Below are 17,019 nucleotides of genomic sequence, written 5' to 3'. Positions count from 1 at the left end.
CTTCTCGAGAATGCTCTCGAGAAATTTTATAATTGCTTGTTTCTTATTTCTCCAGAAATACTGTAATTTCTCGGGAGACTTAGGTCTGGGAAACATATTATAAATCTCATTTATTTTCGTGAATGAATGTATCACTAGTTAATCGCGAACGTATAAACAAATCTGCAATTTATAATACATCTTATTAAGGGGTTTTACCTAGTCAGGCGGCCGAAAAGAGGCGAATATTTGTGAATTTTTTTTGAAGAAGCGGAAGCGTATATTTTTACAGAACTTTTTGCGTTTCAAAGAGCAACATTTAAAGAACATTTGGTAATTTTTTCGTAGAAAAATATTTACGTTTATAATAAAATAACAAGCGACATCCGAGAAGCATTTTTAAAAATTTGCTTTTGCGGTGAGCACTGCCATTCGGAACCAGATTATCTAAAATCAGAAAACAAAAAAGATTTCGTTAGTATATTAATATAACCTCAGGTTGACGGGGATAATTTTCCGAAATATTAATTTAAAATAAAATGGCGACTATTTAAAGTTGAAATCCTGACTTTCGTGCAAAAATCACGCGAAAAAAATCAGGGTTTCAACTTTAAATAGCCGCCATTTTGTTTTAAATTAATATTTCGGAAAATTCTCTCCGCCAACCTGAGGATACATTAATAAACTAACGAAATCTTGTTAATTTTTTTATTTGAGATAATCTGGTTCCGAATGGCAGTGCTCACCACAAAAGCAAATTTTTAAAAATGCTTCTTGGATGTCGCTTGTTATTTTATTATAAACGTAAATATTTTTCTACGAAAAAATTACCAAATGTTCTATAAATGTTGCTCTTTGAAACGCAAAAAGTTCTGTAAGAATATATGCTTCCGGTTTTTCAAAAAAAAATCACAAACATTCGCCTCTTTTCGGCCGCCTGACAAGGTATAACCCCTTAATAACATTAGAACCTATATGAATTCCAATAGAAAATACAGTACAGAAGATTCGATAATATTAACTGCTGAAGGTGCTCTTAAATTCTTATTTAAAAATTTAGAAAAATTGTATACCGAATGAAGTACCTAACGAGTTTCTTCTGGCTATTAAAGAATAAATATTGAAAAGAGGAGACAAGACTATTGTATCCCGAATAAAATTTTTGCACGATCCAGAATTTCTTCCAAAATGGTCAAAAGACGCATTTTTTCATTTAACAGCCAAGATAGATATTTCTAAAACGTGAAAATATACCAGTAACAGATTTCGCTGCAAATAAAAAATAGATTTACCGACGCTAAATTAGACGCATTATGCTATTTAAAAATAAATTTTAAAACCAAAAAGTAACGTTCCGCTTTGTCCAACTTTCATATTAAATAAATAAATTCACCAATTATATTTAATATCAATTTTTTCATTCACACAAATTTTGTATAAATTAGACAGGAATAATCATTGGGTTAAAGTTTTCTTGCGTTTTTAATAAACATTATCAACGTATTCCAAAAATATAATTTCTGCAATATGTCTTTCAATTTCTCGAGAGTTCTCAAGAAGTACGATCTGATTTCTCGAGGAGCAGAAAATATCGAGAAATCAGGAACACTACGCGTGTATCTACCATCCGTGCGGCGTCCGCGTTGAAGCATCGAGTTAGCTGTCCGCGGCCGTGAGATATCGTAATCTCTATCCCCCGTTCCTTGGCGTTTATCGTCAATGCCTGCGTTTTCGGGAGCGCGTGCTGGGCGGACGCGTCGAATGGAACTGGGTCTCGCCGGGGTGATACTTTTCCGTGCCGCGACTTAGCATTCCGTCGGTCGCGGTCCCCTGGCGTCTAATTGCGACTCTAATGCCGGCCCTAACCCAGTGTCCCGGCTAGGCAGCGGTTAATTAACGAATACGTATGTCTGGAGACGCGCAGGACGCTTGGCGGGGGAGGAAATGGCCGGGCTTCTCCGCGGGCCGCATACTTGATCCATTCGACGCGTGTACACCGCTATCGAGGTTGCACCGTGTCCCTATTTCCCCCGCGTTCGCCTACCATAGGCGGATTCCGAGTGAAAGACATGGGTAGTGAGATGTTCTCGCGCTACCGCGTCTCACTATCTTGTCTTTCATCCGGCGTCCGTCTCCGCAGCCACGTTCGCCCAGCGGATCGAGGACGAAGCAAGGAGCAAGACTGACTCTCCATCCACCATTCCACCGAGGAGCGACGCAGCGAGGAGGGGGACGTACTTGGAGGAAGGATCCTTCGGGCAGGGACATGCTTTTACCATCAAAGTTGGTTTGTCATAGAGATCGACTATCACAGCCAGCTTTGATGAGCAAAATTGTGTCCGCCCTCGGCGCGACTCACCCGGAGAATATCGTGGAAAAAGGAGCAGGGAGGCGGCGCTGGACACGAAAGAGAGAGGGACGTGGAAATAATTACCAGAGAGACCCAGGAAGCCAGACGTATCTCCCAGAAATTGAGGGACGACGGAGGCGAGCGCCGGACGAGGGTGGTGTACCTGGGACAGCGGACGGGAGCGAGCGAGACGCAGAGAGGAATAGGGACCATTGCACGGAGCGCGGCGCCGAATTGAAACTACCTTTTGCGGTCCGATACATCAAATTGGTTGTGGAATGTTTCGAGTCATATCACAGCCATTTTGATGAAGTTGGCCCGCAGAATCGATCGTCAGGGAGTCGCGCTCGCGTGCCACCGATAGGCGCTTACTCTGCCCGGCTTGATTAATAATCATCCACGCCGGACAACAGCAGCCGAGAGCGTCGCGAACGGTTGCGGCTCGGACGGGTGTCTTCGGCGATGCCGGTCGGGGAGCTTCGTCCTCGTGCCTCTCGATGGAAGAAGCACTTCGAGGGAGGAGCCGTGCGCTAGGACAAGGGTAAACGCAACACGGTGGCCGTTTCCCTCGGCGTATTTCCCGGGGACGGAGAAAAGGGAGCCGGTGCGAGTAGAACGAAGAGACACAGGAACGCGATCCAATCGTCAAATTGGTTGTGGCGTGTTGCTTTCTACATTTCATATCACAGCCATTTTTGACGAATTGGATCGCCGTTTTTTGCGACGTCGCCCCTTCTGGCTGCAACCCGGCGAGCAGCCGCGCGCGGGACAGAGCAGCAGCGAAGAGAAGAGCGCGCGTGCATTGCTCACAAAGTGGCTGTGATATGCTGATACGAGTGTGTTCATATCACAGCCAGCTTTGATGAGCGTTGCGCCACGCTGCGTTCAACGAGAGCTGCCTTCCAGAGGAGAGCCTGCGGATTGATTTCAAGGGCACCTGGCGACTCAGAGGCGTCTCCTTTCCGCCTCTCTCAGGCCGACAGACCCTCAGAGCTGTTTTGTGTACGCGGCAACTTAGCTCTGGACCTGGTCGTGGATCTCTACCAGAGAGCGTTGTTTACCCACCTTCGACGGTCGCTGGTGGCCGTTCTTTCTGCGGAACGCGTGCGCTCTGTTGCGAGTCACTTCCAAGAACAACATTTGCGACTGCCTGGCCCGGTACGGAGAGCCCAGCGAGTCCTCGCGCAGCTTCCAGTTTAGAGGAAGGCGCTCCGTCGCTCTGGGATGGCTCGCGGCCGATCGACTCCCTCTTACGGATCCTGCGGATCCACGAAGAGCGTCCTGCGTACATATGTTAGCGTCGTCGATTTCAAGCGACTCTGTTCTTTATCATCGCACTCTGTACCCTTGGATTTTAGAGCGAAGGTGGATAGGATGCTCGCGCGCGTTAAACCGTTTCGTTAGGACTGTTTGTTAAGTTCCTCCGAGGTCTCTTCATAGCTAACAAGGAACACTATTCAATTGATGATGGAATGGCGCAGATTTTTTTATATAGATCGAAAGTATATGTCGCAAAGGTCACAAAAACGTAAATTAAAGATGCTTCCAACAGCTGGTCGGACCTTGAAAAATCAACAAAGGTGGAACAAGGGAAAAAAGAAAAACGAGGGAAAGAGAATTACAAATCTGTGTGTTCAAATTTAAATATCTCTGTTATATGAAAATACATTATAGTAAATTAATGATAATTCATTAATAATAATTAGAAAAAATTAATGATAATATAGTTATATAGTTATATAGATATAATAATAATACAGTATAGTAAATGAATGATAATTCATTAATGATAATAATTAGAAAAAATTAATGGTAATACTAATGATGTCAGTGACACGTTTAGACTGTCTCGTTGATCAAGGTATGAAAGAAACAGTGTTCGCTCGTTGCAGTCACTGTGAAATTTATTATTGCTTCAATCACTTTGTTAAACCTTCTTGTCGACAAGATTATCATAAATGTAATGATTAATACTATCCACTGTTGTGATTTCATTAGTATTATCATTTCTTATAAATATTTTTTTCTAATTACTATCCATCATTAATCTATTATCATTCATTTAATACAATATATCTTCATATAATAGAGATAATTAAATATGAACACACGGATTTTTCATTCTCTTTCCCTCATTTTTCTGCTTTCCCTTGTTCCACCTTTGTGGATTTTTCAAGGTCAAACCAGCTTTTGGAATCACCTTTAGCTTTCATTTTTGTGACCTTTGTGACATATACTTTCGATCTATATAAAAAAATCTGCGCCATTCCATCATCAATCGAATACTGTTCCTTGTAAGTGTGCCCCTCGTGTGGTGGAGACTACTCCAGCTTCGCTGATGTACCTAGCTTAAATGTTCCTCGCCGATCTGCGCGCAAAGACTGATCGTTAGACAGCAATGTCAGGCAGCTTATCCTCGATTAACGAGCTCCTCGGTTTCGACGGTCGCGCAGTATGCGGGCTCCGAGAACGTACCGGGTAAATCGAAGCGACCGATGTCCAGCGCCGTCCATCCGACACACTCGACGCTGATTACACTTGTGCTATTTTTTCCAGGTGTTCAGAGGCGCGAATTCGACTGTTCCTCGCATCAGAGTGGTTGTGATGTGGTAGCTTGGACTCGTATCACAGCCACTTTATTTGCCGGGAATGGTGCGAATTATGCCTTCGCGCCTTAGCCGTTGAAAAGTATGCCTCCACCGGACGGCGCTCCGGGCCGGCGAGAGAAAACGAAACTGTTCTCTCAAAGATACAGAAGGGAAGGAGAACGACCACTTTAGGATGTAGAGAGAGGAGAGAAAGAAACGCACGTGAATGAAACGTGGGGTGTAAAAAAAAAGGAAAAATGAAAAAGGGCATCGCCGGGAGGCTTTGCCCCCGCGCGTGCTCATTCTCGACCCTAGGTTATTTATTGTTTCCCTGTTCTGTTCCCTTTATGTGTCGCCGATCTGCTTTCCAATTCGCACGAAGGTATATATCATGTGTTATGTCGATCCGCAGCTCATGAGCCAGATGGCACCGCTCATTGGCAAAAAGCTGACGGAAAAGATTTTTCTGGACAGATACATCGCGCTCTGCGAGAACGACGAGTTTTACGTGAGGAAGATCTGCGTCTCGCACTTCGCGGAGCTCTGCACCGCTGTCGGGAAGAAAGCGCTGTTTTGGAAACTGGTGAGTCTCCTCTGCTTCTTCCCCGTTGGCCTGCTTATTCGCGGCGACTCGTCTTCCCCTGCTCGTTATGTCGGCCGCGTTCCACTCCGCGCGAACTGTCGCGCCTGTGTCATGCAATTATTTGGGAGGCTGTACGTAGGGAAATCCCTTTTAAGGGGAAACACCACTGTGAGAAGTAAGCCATTTTTAAGAATTTTTTTCCGGGAATAATTTACTGTTTTTGTAGACAATTTTTATTACCTACTTTTAGTACGTTGTCTTAAGAGACTATGTAAAAATAATAAATAGGAAAATATTCTTGAATTATAATATATTAATTAATCTTCTACGCCTCCCCACGCGAGCTGGTCGAAGGTGTAACTATGGAACAGCAGGTCCGAAATCAAATTTGATTCTTTTTTTATAAACTATGTGAGTGTAGTTTCCGTTGTATGTATCGATTTCTTAAACAAATTATTTTTGTAAAAATGGTTCGCTTTAGAAGGAAAGTTTCGAAAATCCGCGAATAAGATGGACAGTTTTTTGAGTGTATTTTAAAAAATTTGCTCTCAATCAAAAAATCCGCACGTACAACGGGAACTACACTTATATAGTTTATAAAAAAAAAATGAAATTTGATTTCAGACCTGCTGGTTCATAGTTACACCTTTGATCAGCTCTCGTGGGGGTCTAGAAGATTAATTAATGTATTAAATTTTTTTTGTATATTCTCTTAAGACAGTGTACTAAAGGTAGGTAATAAAATTTGTCTATGAAAACTGTAAATTATTCTTGAAAAAAATCTTTAAAAAATGGCTTACTTTTCCACCCGTCACAGTGGTGTTCCCCATTAAGGGGAGGTTCCGGTCTAAATGTCGATTTTTTTTAATTTCATTTTTCGAATGTTCAATCTTTTAGGAATACGTGTTTAAAAGGATTTGTTGAAATTCGTAAAATTCCCGAGGTTATAGGCATTTGAGTAGCGGCAAATGCATGGGTAACACCCGGCTACTCGGCACTCGCGTAAAACTTTAAACGCGTTTTTCTCGAAACAGTGTTCTCAAAACGGTGGGCGCTGTATCTCCTAAAATTATTATCCGATTCGACTGAAACTTTTTTTATTTTGAAGAATATACTTCTGGCTAGGGGGGGAAACTAGAAAAATTACAAAAAATTAAAAATTTATGATTTTCAAAGGCGTTGAAAGGACGACAAATACAGGGAAAAGTGATTTCAAACTTGAAGTGTCGTTATTTTCTAAAAAAAAATGTTTTTTGTATTTTTTCTGGTATCTCCCCCTAGCCAGAAGTACATTCTTCAAAATAAAAAAAGTTTCAGTCGAATCGGATAATAACTTTTGGAGATACAGCGCCCACCGATTTGGATCAATTTTTTGACGCCTTGACTTTAACGGCTACCCAGGGCCGTCTGCAATGATTAATTATAAAACAAAAAATATATTTCTATAACTTAAGACATCTTTAATACAATGCAAAAAGTCCCATTAAATTATATACTGTAGTTTTCCTTTAATTAATTCCTAAATATCACCTATTTTTTTGGGCTCTAGACCGGAACCTCCCCTTAATTCTGCCCAGCCCCCGCCGCCTTTCGGCTGGACGGCCCGAGTCTCTTTCGCGCGGATTAAAGATTAGAGGGGGGATGAAACGAGAGGAATCAGCTTCTTAATTTGTTTTGGTCCCTTGCAGTTCCCGCTATTCGTGGATCTGTGCTGCGATAAAGTGTGGGGCATCCGGAAAGCGTCCGTGGACGTTCTGGTGCCAGTCTCGTGCTGCGTGACACTCCAGTACCGTCGATTACTGCTGGCAGACCTTCTGACCACGCATCTTAACGACGAATCGAAATGGGTGCGAATGTCTGCCTTTCAAATTTTAGGACCATTTATATCTACGTTCGCGAAACAGTTTACCGAAGTAACTTATAATCAACACGGCGAACTAGTGTTTACCAGCCAACAAGATACTCGTTTCAGGTATAACAAAAAAAAAAAAACGTTACTTAACCCCGCCCTACTTGGCCGACTCGAGAACTCGTGTTGTAATCTACTTCATTTTCTTCCCTTTCAATTTGTCTTCTCTTCTTCCCGATCATTCTCTGCCTCTAGCTGCCTTGTCTCTCTCTCTTACCCTCTCTCCAGGGTAAGCGGATTCCTAGACTTTCTTAAATTTAGTTTATTCCCTAAAGTGGGGGTGGTCAAATTTAGTAATTTAATTGAAGTAGTTTAATTTCTTTAATCTGAAGCGTTGGCTAGAACTGAAAATTTTGAAAATCTGCAATCCGATTTCTGGAGGGTAAGCGGATCCCTAGCCTTTCTTAAATTTAGTTTCTTCCCTAAAGTGGGGGTGGTCAAATTTAGTAATTTAATTGAAGTAGTTTAATTTCTTTAATCTGAAGCGTTGGCTAGAACTGAAAATTTTGAAAATCTGGAATCTGATTTTTGGAGGGTAAGCGGATTCCTAGCCTTTCTTAAATTTAGTTTCTTCCCTAAAGTGAGGTTGGTCATATTTAGTAATTTAATTGATATAGTTTAATTTCTTTAATCTGAAGCGTTGGCTAGAACTGAAAATTTTGAAAATCTGCAATCCGATTTCTGGAGGGTAAGCGGATCCCTAGCCTTTCTTAAATTTAGTTTCTTCCCTAAAGTGGGGGTGGTCAAATTTAGTAATTTAATTGAAGTAGTTTAATTTCTTTAATCTGAAGCGTTGGCTAGAACTGAAAATTTTGAAAATCTGAAATCCGATTTCTGGAGGGTAAGGGAATTCTTCCTAGACTTTCTTAAATTTAGTTTCTTCCCTAAAGTGGGGGTGGTCAAATTTAGTAATTTAATTGAAGTAGTTTAATTTCTTTAATCTGAAGCGTTGGCTAGAACTCTCTCCACTCTCTCCTCTCTCTCCTCTCTCTCTCTCCTCTCTCTCTCTCCTCTCTCTCTCTCCTCTCTCTCTCTCCTCTCTCTCTCTCCTCTCTCTCTCTCCTCTCTCTCTCTCCTCTCTCTCTCTCCTCTCTCTCTCTCCTCTCTCTCCTCTCTCTCTCCTCTCTCTCTCTCTCTCTCTCTCTCCTCTCTCTCTCCCGCTGTCCCCCATTCTCTCTTGCTTCATTTGTACCTCGAGCTCATGAAATTACACGGCTCGGTCTGTCTGGGTTGCAGCATGAGGTATTCGTACGAGAGCATATTCCCCACGAAATGCGCGATACGGAATCACGCGCTGGACTCAGAGGACCACAGCTCGACGAAGAACTTCGACTCGTCTGTCACAGTACAAACACCGCTGGTCGAGGAGGACGACGACGAGGAAGAGTTCCGGGACGATCACATTTTCACGATAAAAGCTTATAAATCAAGGGTACCGAAGCTTTTCTCCCCATACCTAACTTCTCTCCGTTCAAATACGTAATTTTTACCATCGCACAATTGCACCTGGCCCGCCCGCGAGGCATCGACCACGCTGCACGGAGACGGTACCGTTGACCATCTCATTCTGTTCCAGATGCAGCAGAATCTTCTGCGAAACGAGAAGCTGAAGGAGGCGAAGAGCGACGTAGACAAATTCAATTCCTTTCTGTACTATTACATAGTCCCAGACCTGCCTCTGGACGAGGAGCTGGTGGACGCCGCGAAGAGGTCAACGGCGGAGAACTACCAGAAGCCTGACGTAGGCTCGTCGCTGGACAATGCGCTGGCCGAGGATGAGCCGCAGTCCGACGAGCTGGAGATGATCGTGCCACAGCATCTGATCGATTCCTTTCTATCCATGGCTGAGCCGGAGCGGGGCTTGGACGTAGCCGCGGACATCGCCCATCATTGCGCCTTCAGCTTCCCCGCGGTCACCTTCACGCTGGGCAGAGAGTACTGGCCCCATTTGAAGCAGGCTTATCAGTCGCTGGCGTACGCCAATCAGTGGAAGGTGAGGCGCACCCTGGCCTCTAGTATACACGAAATAGCCACGATCCTCGGCGAGGAGCTGACCGCCACCGACCTGGTGCCGATCTACGACGGGTTCATCAAGGACCTGGACGAGGTCAGGATAGGCGTCCTCAAGCACCTAGCGACCTTCCTCACGATACTCAAGCCGGTCGATCGCTGCCAGTATCTGCCGAGGCTGAAGGAGTTCCTCGCCACGGACAACCAGTGGAACTGGAGGTTCCGCGAGGAACTGGCCACGCAGCTGCTCGAGGTCGTGAACCTCTTCGGGCCTGCCGACGTGGAACGTCACATCGTGCCTCTATCCCTCGAGCTACTCGGCGACAAGGTCGCCGCTGTGAGGCACGTTGCTCTTTCCTTGGTAAGGCTTAGCAAGGCTCAATGCACAGAGGTGCATTGTACACGCTGTGGGTCTCTTGCTCGACGTTAGCAGCCTTCTCGGGGCCTCCTGTGCTCTCAGGAACGGGGACAGTGTTTCTCGCGGGGGGTATTAAGCTCTCGTGTTGTTATTAGGGATCTTGAAACTTGAATGCACTTTAAAGCACGAGAAGCACAGCCGAGAAGGTGAATCAGTCTCTATAGGGTCTGTAGCAGTGACGAGCAACCCGCATGTGGTCCTCCAGACCCGTGGCCCACAATTGTTTAATTTTAAATCTATGTCAGAATTCAGAAATTTCAAATTCCATCGCATAAATTAAAATTCTTCGGTTAGTATTTGTGTATTTAATATTGCGGCCCTGCGTAGAGTATTGGGGCTCCACGTTTGACACACCGGAGGTCAAAGGTTGCTCGTCACTGGTCTGTAGAAAGGTAATGACCACCGATTAAGATGCTTAGATACGCGCCGTGGCCATTAGTTTCTGACAGAGATGGGCAGAATTTTTATTTAAATAAAAATCTCGAATAGCGAACAAAAGTTAAAAAATTACTCGTCATGTGTCGAATGAAGAACTTTTTGGCGAAAGAGCGTTTCAACTTGAGCGTCGAATAAATTTCTCAACTTTAACTTTATTTGACGTCGAATACAGTTAGGGTTAAAGTTGAGAAATTTATTCAACGCTGATGTTGAAACGCTCGACGAGTGAAAAAAATGAACTTCATTCGTCGATTAATCTAAAGTTACCGTGACTTTTATTCGATCCGTTATTGAAATAATTTTTCATTCGCTTCATGCCCAGCTCCGCTTTCTGTGCACCCTCTGTATTATTATTAACCCGTTCCGCGATCTCACGACAAAATCTGCGCACAGGTGACGCACATCGTCGCTCATCTCTCGAACAACGAGCACCTCGTCACGGCGTTCTTCCAAGAGCTCAGGTACTCTCTGGGCGTGTACGCGAAGAAGTGGATCCGACGGCAGACGTTCGCGTTCGTCTGCGCTCAATTAATAGCCAGCAACGCCATTAGCGGGGATAGGTTCTGCCAAGAAATGTTACCAAACCTCTTGAAGCTGTCCACGGACAAAGTGCCGAACGTGAGATTAGCTGTAGCGAGGACGCTGTCGAGGAACGTTGTTCCCATGGGACGTAAGTACCTGCTAATGATCCTGTTAAATCTCTCAGTCGAGCATAAGCTGGCCCGGCCGGATCGCGCCGCGGCGGGTGTGAAAGTTCGAGCACACTCGCGAGCTACATGTTTTAATTTCTAGCAGACTGGCTGGGAATTGGGCAGGCGGAGGAAGTGGAGAGAAGATTGAGGGAGATGCGCTCGGACCCGGACAGGGACGTTCGGATTTTGGCCGGTGCCGAGGAGAGCCCTGTGATGGATATATTGTCGCAAACTAAAACTGAACAGTCGAGGAACATTGTGTTTTAACGAATACGGTATATATCCGAGAAGATCGAGTTCGAGTTTGTCCTGCCATACGATGTAATTTTATACTGGACTACGAAGAGGCGCAGGAGGCCGTGCCGAGTGTTCTTCCACGGTGTGAATTTTCTATAGTCGTTGGAGAAAATTAATTGGAAGAAGGAACACGCAACGTTTGCTGCCGAGGGACAAACGAACGGGATATATATATATATATACATAAATATATATATACATACACTCACACACACACACACACAGTTTTTACGAGGATGTCGTGTATTTACTTACCACTGTAAAAAGGAGCTCAAGTTTAAAACAGAGGGGGAGAAAAAATGTAGCATTTAGCGCAGTCGAGACACAGATAGATAGACAAAGTGCAACTTAACGGTTGTCGACGACCAAGGGACCGACGTTTTCCGCGCCCTTTAGACTAAGAAGACAGATTACAAGTATCAATGGATCAAAAGACATTACGCAATTATTGTAAGAGTGTGTGCGTGCGTGTCCTGGGAGGAGTTTAACGCGCGCGCGTGTTGGTATTCCCGTGAGTATGTATGCGTTTACCATTGTGATCAATTTGTATGTGTAAGTGGTCCCTTGGACTAGCCGGATATTACTAATTGGAGATACCGCATCGGCCAGATCTCTTGTTCTTTGGTAAACGGTCATAGCACGTTCTCTCCGCCGCCGCGCGATAATCCCTGTCCTTTCTCTTAGCTATTTAACCCCGTCTCTTCTTTTCCTTCCTTCCTTTTTATCGAACAAATATAGGCTTAGTCTCCTTTCGAAACGGGAGAGTTCGTTTTACGTTTTTAAAACTAATCGCATTACGCACCGACTGGCTCGAGCCTTCGTGCTATGACCCGCGAAGTTGTTACGTGAATCATCAATGAAACGCCCTACGTCGAGGACTTACGACCGACGGACAAAACCACAGCAACAAGAAAGCAAAACCTATGCCGCCACGATCCCGGGATTGCTCGCTGTCGTGCGGCGTCACTGTGATTTTTTCTCTACGTGCGATCACACGGACGGATTGTGCACCGTGTCATGTAGATATTGTAAAACGTTTAATAATGTTTAAGAGCACGGATTTCTTCTCTGAGCTCCCGAGTGAAATTAACGTGTCTGGATTTACAGGCGCGACCGTTTTCTCGATAGCCTTCGGTTTTAGGAGCTTTTCGGCGACCTATCGAATAGTTACGGGAGTGCGAGAGGGGGGAGCCAGATCGTATTTCGGCGATTCACGCGATATGAAATTAGATAGTAAGCAAAGGAACAAAATGAACTGAAATAATACTGTTGAGCGAGCGATGTGTATGATACCGAGATTTTACGAGTGTGCAGGAAACCCGCGGACAGAAGGGAGGGGTAAAGGTGATCCCGCTGAATTGGATAATTGTACGTTCGCGAAACGATCGTTTAATACGCCGAGATATACCTATGTTGAGATACCCGCGGAATAAATGTTCGCGATTGAGGAGCTGATAATTCGCGACGATTTACAGAAGCGCGCTGCCGCGTGTCTAATAGTTGATTTGTGAAAGCGCGACGATAGGCTACATAAAACTTCCTGTAAGCAACGAAAACTCCGTTATTTGTGAATACGTACGCGGAAGGGAAAAGGAAAGAAGTTCTGTTTAAAATATTCTGTATAATATATTGTGTATTTGGTAATGAGACGATAAAGAAAATACATCATGCGATTTGTTACACAATTGCGTTAACATCGTTCTCTTCGGCAATCGATGCTTCGCAGGATCGAATAATTTCTGCTGGTATTCCCTTCAGTCTGTAATTTATTCTCGTCCACTTCTACCAATATAAATTCCGCGCTTCTAATTCTCTATTTAACAATCCGCGCTCGCCCCTGTCGTTCATAAAAAAAACGCTCAATACAAATGTTCCATACATCGACGTCTAAAATTACAATCAACGCCAGACATGCGCTAAAATAAGGATAAGGTAAAAGTTCAGTGTTCCGGGCTTCGGATCGTGACGAACGAACGCTTCGGAACTGTTGATCGCCCGCTAGAATATACCGAGGAATTTTCCAGGCGGGCAGGCAGGCAGTTGACAAGCCTTCTCCTCCATCTCAGTCTCCGCCGTGCTGCAATCCCGCAAGCAATACCGCCATCTGATTTGCCGCCCCTTGCCGCAGGTGACACTACAGCTGCTCCAGTCCGTCCACCTGCCCCATTTACGGCCCGTATTCCCGTTGTCCCTACGAACCGCTTTCGACGTTCTGACGACGCGCTCGCTCGCCGATCGTTTCGTCTCCGGCGACTTGCCATTTTTCCCTTTAAAATGTTCGTGCTCGCCGACGTGTTTACTCGGCTCTGCCCTCCTCTCCACTATGATCCTCGGCGCGGGCGTGGACTCGTGGCTGGTGGTCTTCGCCGGGACGCATCTCTGAACGATCTTAGGCGTTTCCTTGAAAACGGCGCAACCGGTGGTGACGTTCGAGCATAGATCATCGATCGCGCGAGTCTCGACTCTCTTCTCTCCTCTCTTAGGATCGTCGGCGTTCAGATAACTCTCGAGTTCGTTCACCTTGAAGGAAACTCGTCGTTAATGGGACAAATGCAATTGCTTGGTTCAGGAATGCGAACCGGTATATTACCTACTTTTGTAACTAGCTTCTTAGCGAGGTCCTTCACTTCCTCGATCGATCTCGCCGCCCGACCACCGTCCGCCTCGCTACCCTCGGAACTTTGTCCATCCCCATCTTGACCCACGCATTGAGCCACTCCTGGCTCCGGCTCGCGGATGTGCTCGTAGTATCTTAGTTCATCTTGCTCGTTCAGAAACCCGTGCTTCCTAGCCGTGCTTTTCTCCCTTTTCGCACGCAATTTCGTCACGTCTTCCCTCGGTGATATCGACCGTTTGCTCTCCGCGACAGTAGCGCCCTTGCTGCTTTCATCAGAACCCGCCTTAACATCGCCCGCGTCGCTTCCACCCCGCGCGATTGACGAGAGCTCAGAGCCGTGGCCGTTGATTCTATTCTCGCCGATCGTTTTCAAGCGCACGCCCTTCGGCGAACGATCGTTCTCAGAATCGATTCTTTCGATCGATTTTTTCGCCTTTACGGATCTACGGCGGAAATTGTTTGCATTATTTCTCTTAGACACTAGCTTAGAAGCAATTCGAACGTTTGATTTACCCTCGCTACTAATCTCGCTGTTCTTTCGTTTGCGTAGCGCTCTCGAGCGAATCGCGTTCTTCGATCGCGGGGAATCACCCCTCAGTGTGTCGTGCTTCTTCTCCACGTGCTTCCTCTTCTTCTTTGTCTTCGAACTTTTCTCGCGACGCTCGCTCTTTGCCCTCCTCTTCAGTCGCAGCAAGTCCGCCTTTAAGCTGGCGACAGCTAGACTGGATGATCGCGAGCGTTTACGATCAGCGTGCAGATCCCCCTTCAACTCCACTGGACCGACCAATCGCTTTTCATCGTCCAATGATTCCCCTACCTTAATATTCCTGTGTGCCAAGCTGTTCTGATTGGTCTCTGACGAAATCGAGCCGGTAAGTTGTTCGCCCGATGGACGAGATAACGAAGGCACATCTAAACTCTGTGTGTTCTGTGGTTTCCCGTAATCGTTTCGTTTTTTCCTTACTAGCTCCACCGCTAACATGGGATCTTCTTGAGGGCTAGAGATTTCCGAATTTCTGTCCTGCGATTGCCGATTTGCTACCGAAAGATATTCTTTACCACGAGGACGAGTGTCTGCAACTTTCGATTGGTCGTTCTCAGTTTCTACTCTCCGATTGAGTGGCCCAACGGATTGGTCGTCCTGCGACTTAACTTCTCGCTTCGTTTCGAACGAGGCTTCGTCGTAGTCGTCAGAATCTTCGTCGATCGATTCGTACGAATTTCGGGGAAAGGAGTTTGCTAAATCTTTCAGGTAATCTTGTTGGTACATGAATGACGACCCTGAACTGGAGTCTGGTGTGTTTCTTTTGACTCGTATGTGCGGTTTTAAGGAATCCGAGTCCTCCATGTCGTTCATGAAAACCGGCCTGTTGTGGTTCAGTAACGTGCTCCCCTCTGCCACGCTATCCTTTTCGTTACCACTCGAAATGTCATTCTCAAAGAATTTCTCGGCAGAGCTCTTTCTATTGTCGAGAACTGCGCACAATGTTCTACGTTTCCATAGGATCTCTTCGCTTCGTCTTAAAAGACGTGGTGGCGTGCCATTGGAAGCAGAGCTTAATCTTGTTTCAATGTAACGAGTGGCATTTTCGGAATAGTTTATCACGTTAACCAACGAATTTGGAATCCACGCGCTTTCCACGTAGGCTGCGGTGTTTCCTATTGTGCTTTTGGGCGATCTTCGCAATTCGTCCAAATCCTCAACTGTACTTTCCGACTTGTTACTTTCGAATAACTTGACGAACGATAAAGAATCGTAAAGATACGTGTCACTTGGGGACTGATTCGTGAAGTGTTGGGGAACACACGTAGAAGTTAAGGAAATATTAGAATTGTTTAGTTGCCCGCGGTACCAATGATTATGGTGGTATCGACGCGGTGGATAGTCGAGGGCGTTGGTAGTGTTACACATTCCGGTCCTGGCGACAGAAACGATTAGCAGAAAGATCGTGAGAATCCAAACACCTGAATGAATCGAAAATTCCAGCATCACACGCGTTCTTCCACGTTGTTTCGTGTCACGTTAGTAATCGATAACCCGTACATTACTTTTGCATGGGTTAATGTTCGCAAGAAACCGTGATAGTTGCTCCAGGTCTTCGGATACATAACATTTCTTGGTCTTACGTCTCGCTAATATCGATTGCACTTCGATGTATCGAGATTACTTGCGAAACATGTTCAGACTATCAGTGTTCCGTAACTTCAAAGATGGAGCTAATGTTTAACGCAATATTCCGGAATCACGTCAAATTCATTAAAAATTTGGGGACTTTGTTTCAGCTTGCTAGGGGTGTCGTCACCACAGGCGAAGTCTCGCTTGTGTAAGGGCGGTATTCACAGTCGTCGCTAAAATCGTCTTAAGCATGCGGCATCCTTTGCTAATCTAATAAACTAGTAAAGGATGACGAATGCTTAAGATGATCTTAAGAATAAGTATCGACTGTGAATACCGGCCTCAGTGACGATTTGAAGATTTGAGCCGCGCTATCTTCCAGAATAAACTATATTTGCCATCTGAAAGGCGCCTGAGATACTACGTTTTTCGATCGACGGTAGACAAAATATGTTTTTTCAAAAATATCACAGACAAGGTGCTGAATCATCGACGAATTACACGAATTCCCATAATATGATAGGTCTATCCTATAATTAGTCGATGTTACCGGCCTCTATACCACGGACAGCAGATAACTTGACTATCAACAACAGATATTGGGTCCACTTTGATCCATAATTCAATTTCATTCGTACAATTCCTAAAATAAGCTTTCATATTCATCTTGCTGTAATAAAAAATTCATGTGCCCTTATTAGGGCCCGATTTAGGGGGCGCAAAATTGGTAGAAAAAGAAAATTAAAATTAATAAATATCAATAAAAAAACTTGTTGGAAAAGCGGTAAAAAAGTAGATGATACATGTTTGAATTTAGTATCAAAGTTTATAATTAAATATAGATTATAAATAATTAGATATTAAAGAAAATATTAAATAGATATTAAAAGAATAATTAAATATTAAATTATAAACTTTATAATCTAATATCCCTAATAATCTAATAATAAATAGAGTTTACAAAAGAAAATCAAGAATGTATAAAAATATACAAAAAATGTATGTCTTACGAAGAAATATAG

At 44.5% G+C, this 17,019-nt stretch overlaps 2 protein-coding genes across 7 annotated transcripts in view; one reads left to right on the top strand and one right to left on the bottom strand.

Annotated features, from left to right (window-relative positions):
- The window catches only part of LOC143374834 (serine/threonine-protein phosphatase 4 regulatory subunit 1), a 224,313-nt gene extending 211,364 nt beyond the window's left edge, over positions 1–12,949 (top strand). For 5 of the 6 annotated variants that reach the window (XM_076823354.1, XM_076823370.1, XM_076823388.1 and 2 more), the window contains 6 exons: positions 5,330–5,500; positions 7,189–7,472; positions 8,646–8,841; positions 8,986–9,780; positions 10,669–10,945; positions 11,068–12,949. In XM_076823354.1, coding sequence (XP_076679469.1) covers positions 5,330–5,500; positions 7,189–7,472; positions 8,646–8,841; positions 8,986–9,780; positions 10,669–10,945; positions 11,068–11,234 — 1,890 coding nt within the window. In that variant the 3' untranslated portion in view covers positions 11,235–12,949. The remainder of the gene's footprint in view (positions 1–5,329; positions 5,501–7,188; positions 7,473–8,645; positions 8,842–8,985; positions 9,781–10,668; positions 10,946–11,067) is intronic. The other variant, XM_076823361.1, reaches the window with a different exon arrangement.
- LOC143374861 (uncharacterized) lies at positions 11,983–16,077 on the bottom strand. The gene is made up of 2 exons (XM_076823411.1): positions 13,859–16,077; positions 11,983–13,784 (listed from the first exon to the last, which is right to left on the bottom strand). Exons 1-2 carry the CDS (start codon positions 15,869–15,871, stop codon positions 13,263–13,265), a joined length of 2,535 nt encoding a protein of 844 aa, XP_076679526.1. The 5' UTR covers positions 15,872–16,077; the 3' UTR covers positions 11,983–13,262.
- Between the last annotated feature and the right edge of the window lie 942 nt (positions 16,078–17,019).

This window comes from Andrena cerasifolii, chromosome 1 (assembly GCF_050908995.1).
Source record: "Andrena cerasifolii isolate SP2316 chromosome 1, iyAndCera1_principal, whole genome shotgun sequence".
Taxonomy (NCBI): domain Eukaryota; kingdom Metazoa; phylum Arthropoda; class Insecta; order Hymenoptera; family Andrenidae; genus Andrena; species Andrena cerasifolii.
Note: the sequence above shows the minus strand (reverse complement) of the source record. Positions and strands in the feature narration are given on the sequence as shown.

Excerpts from the sequence above, each read along its gene's own strand:
- LOC143374861 (XM_076823411.1), bottom strand. The coding sequence starts at position 15,871 with ATGCTGGAATTTTCGATTCATTCAGGTGTTTGGATTCTCACGATCTTT. Across the intron at positions 13,785-13,858 it reads CTAAGAAGCTAGTTACAAAA|GTGAACGAACTCGAGAGTTA; the intron begins GTAGGTAATATA and ends GTTTCCTTCAAG.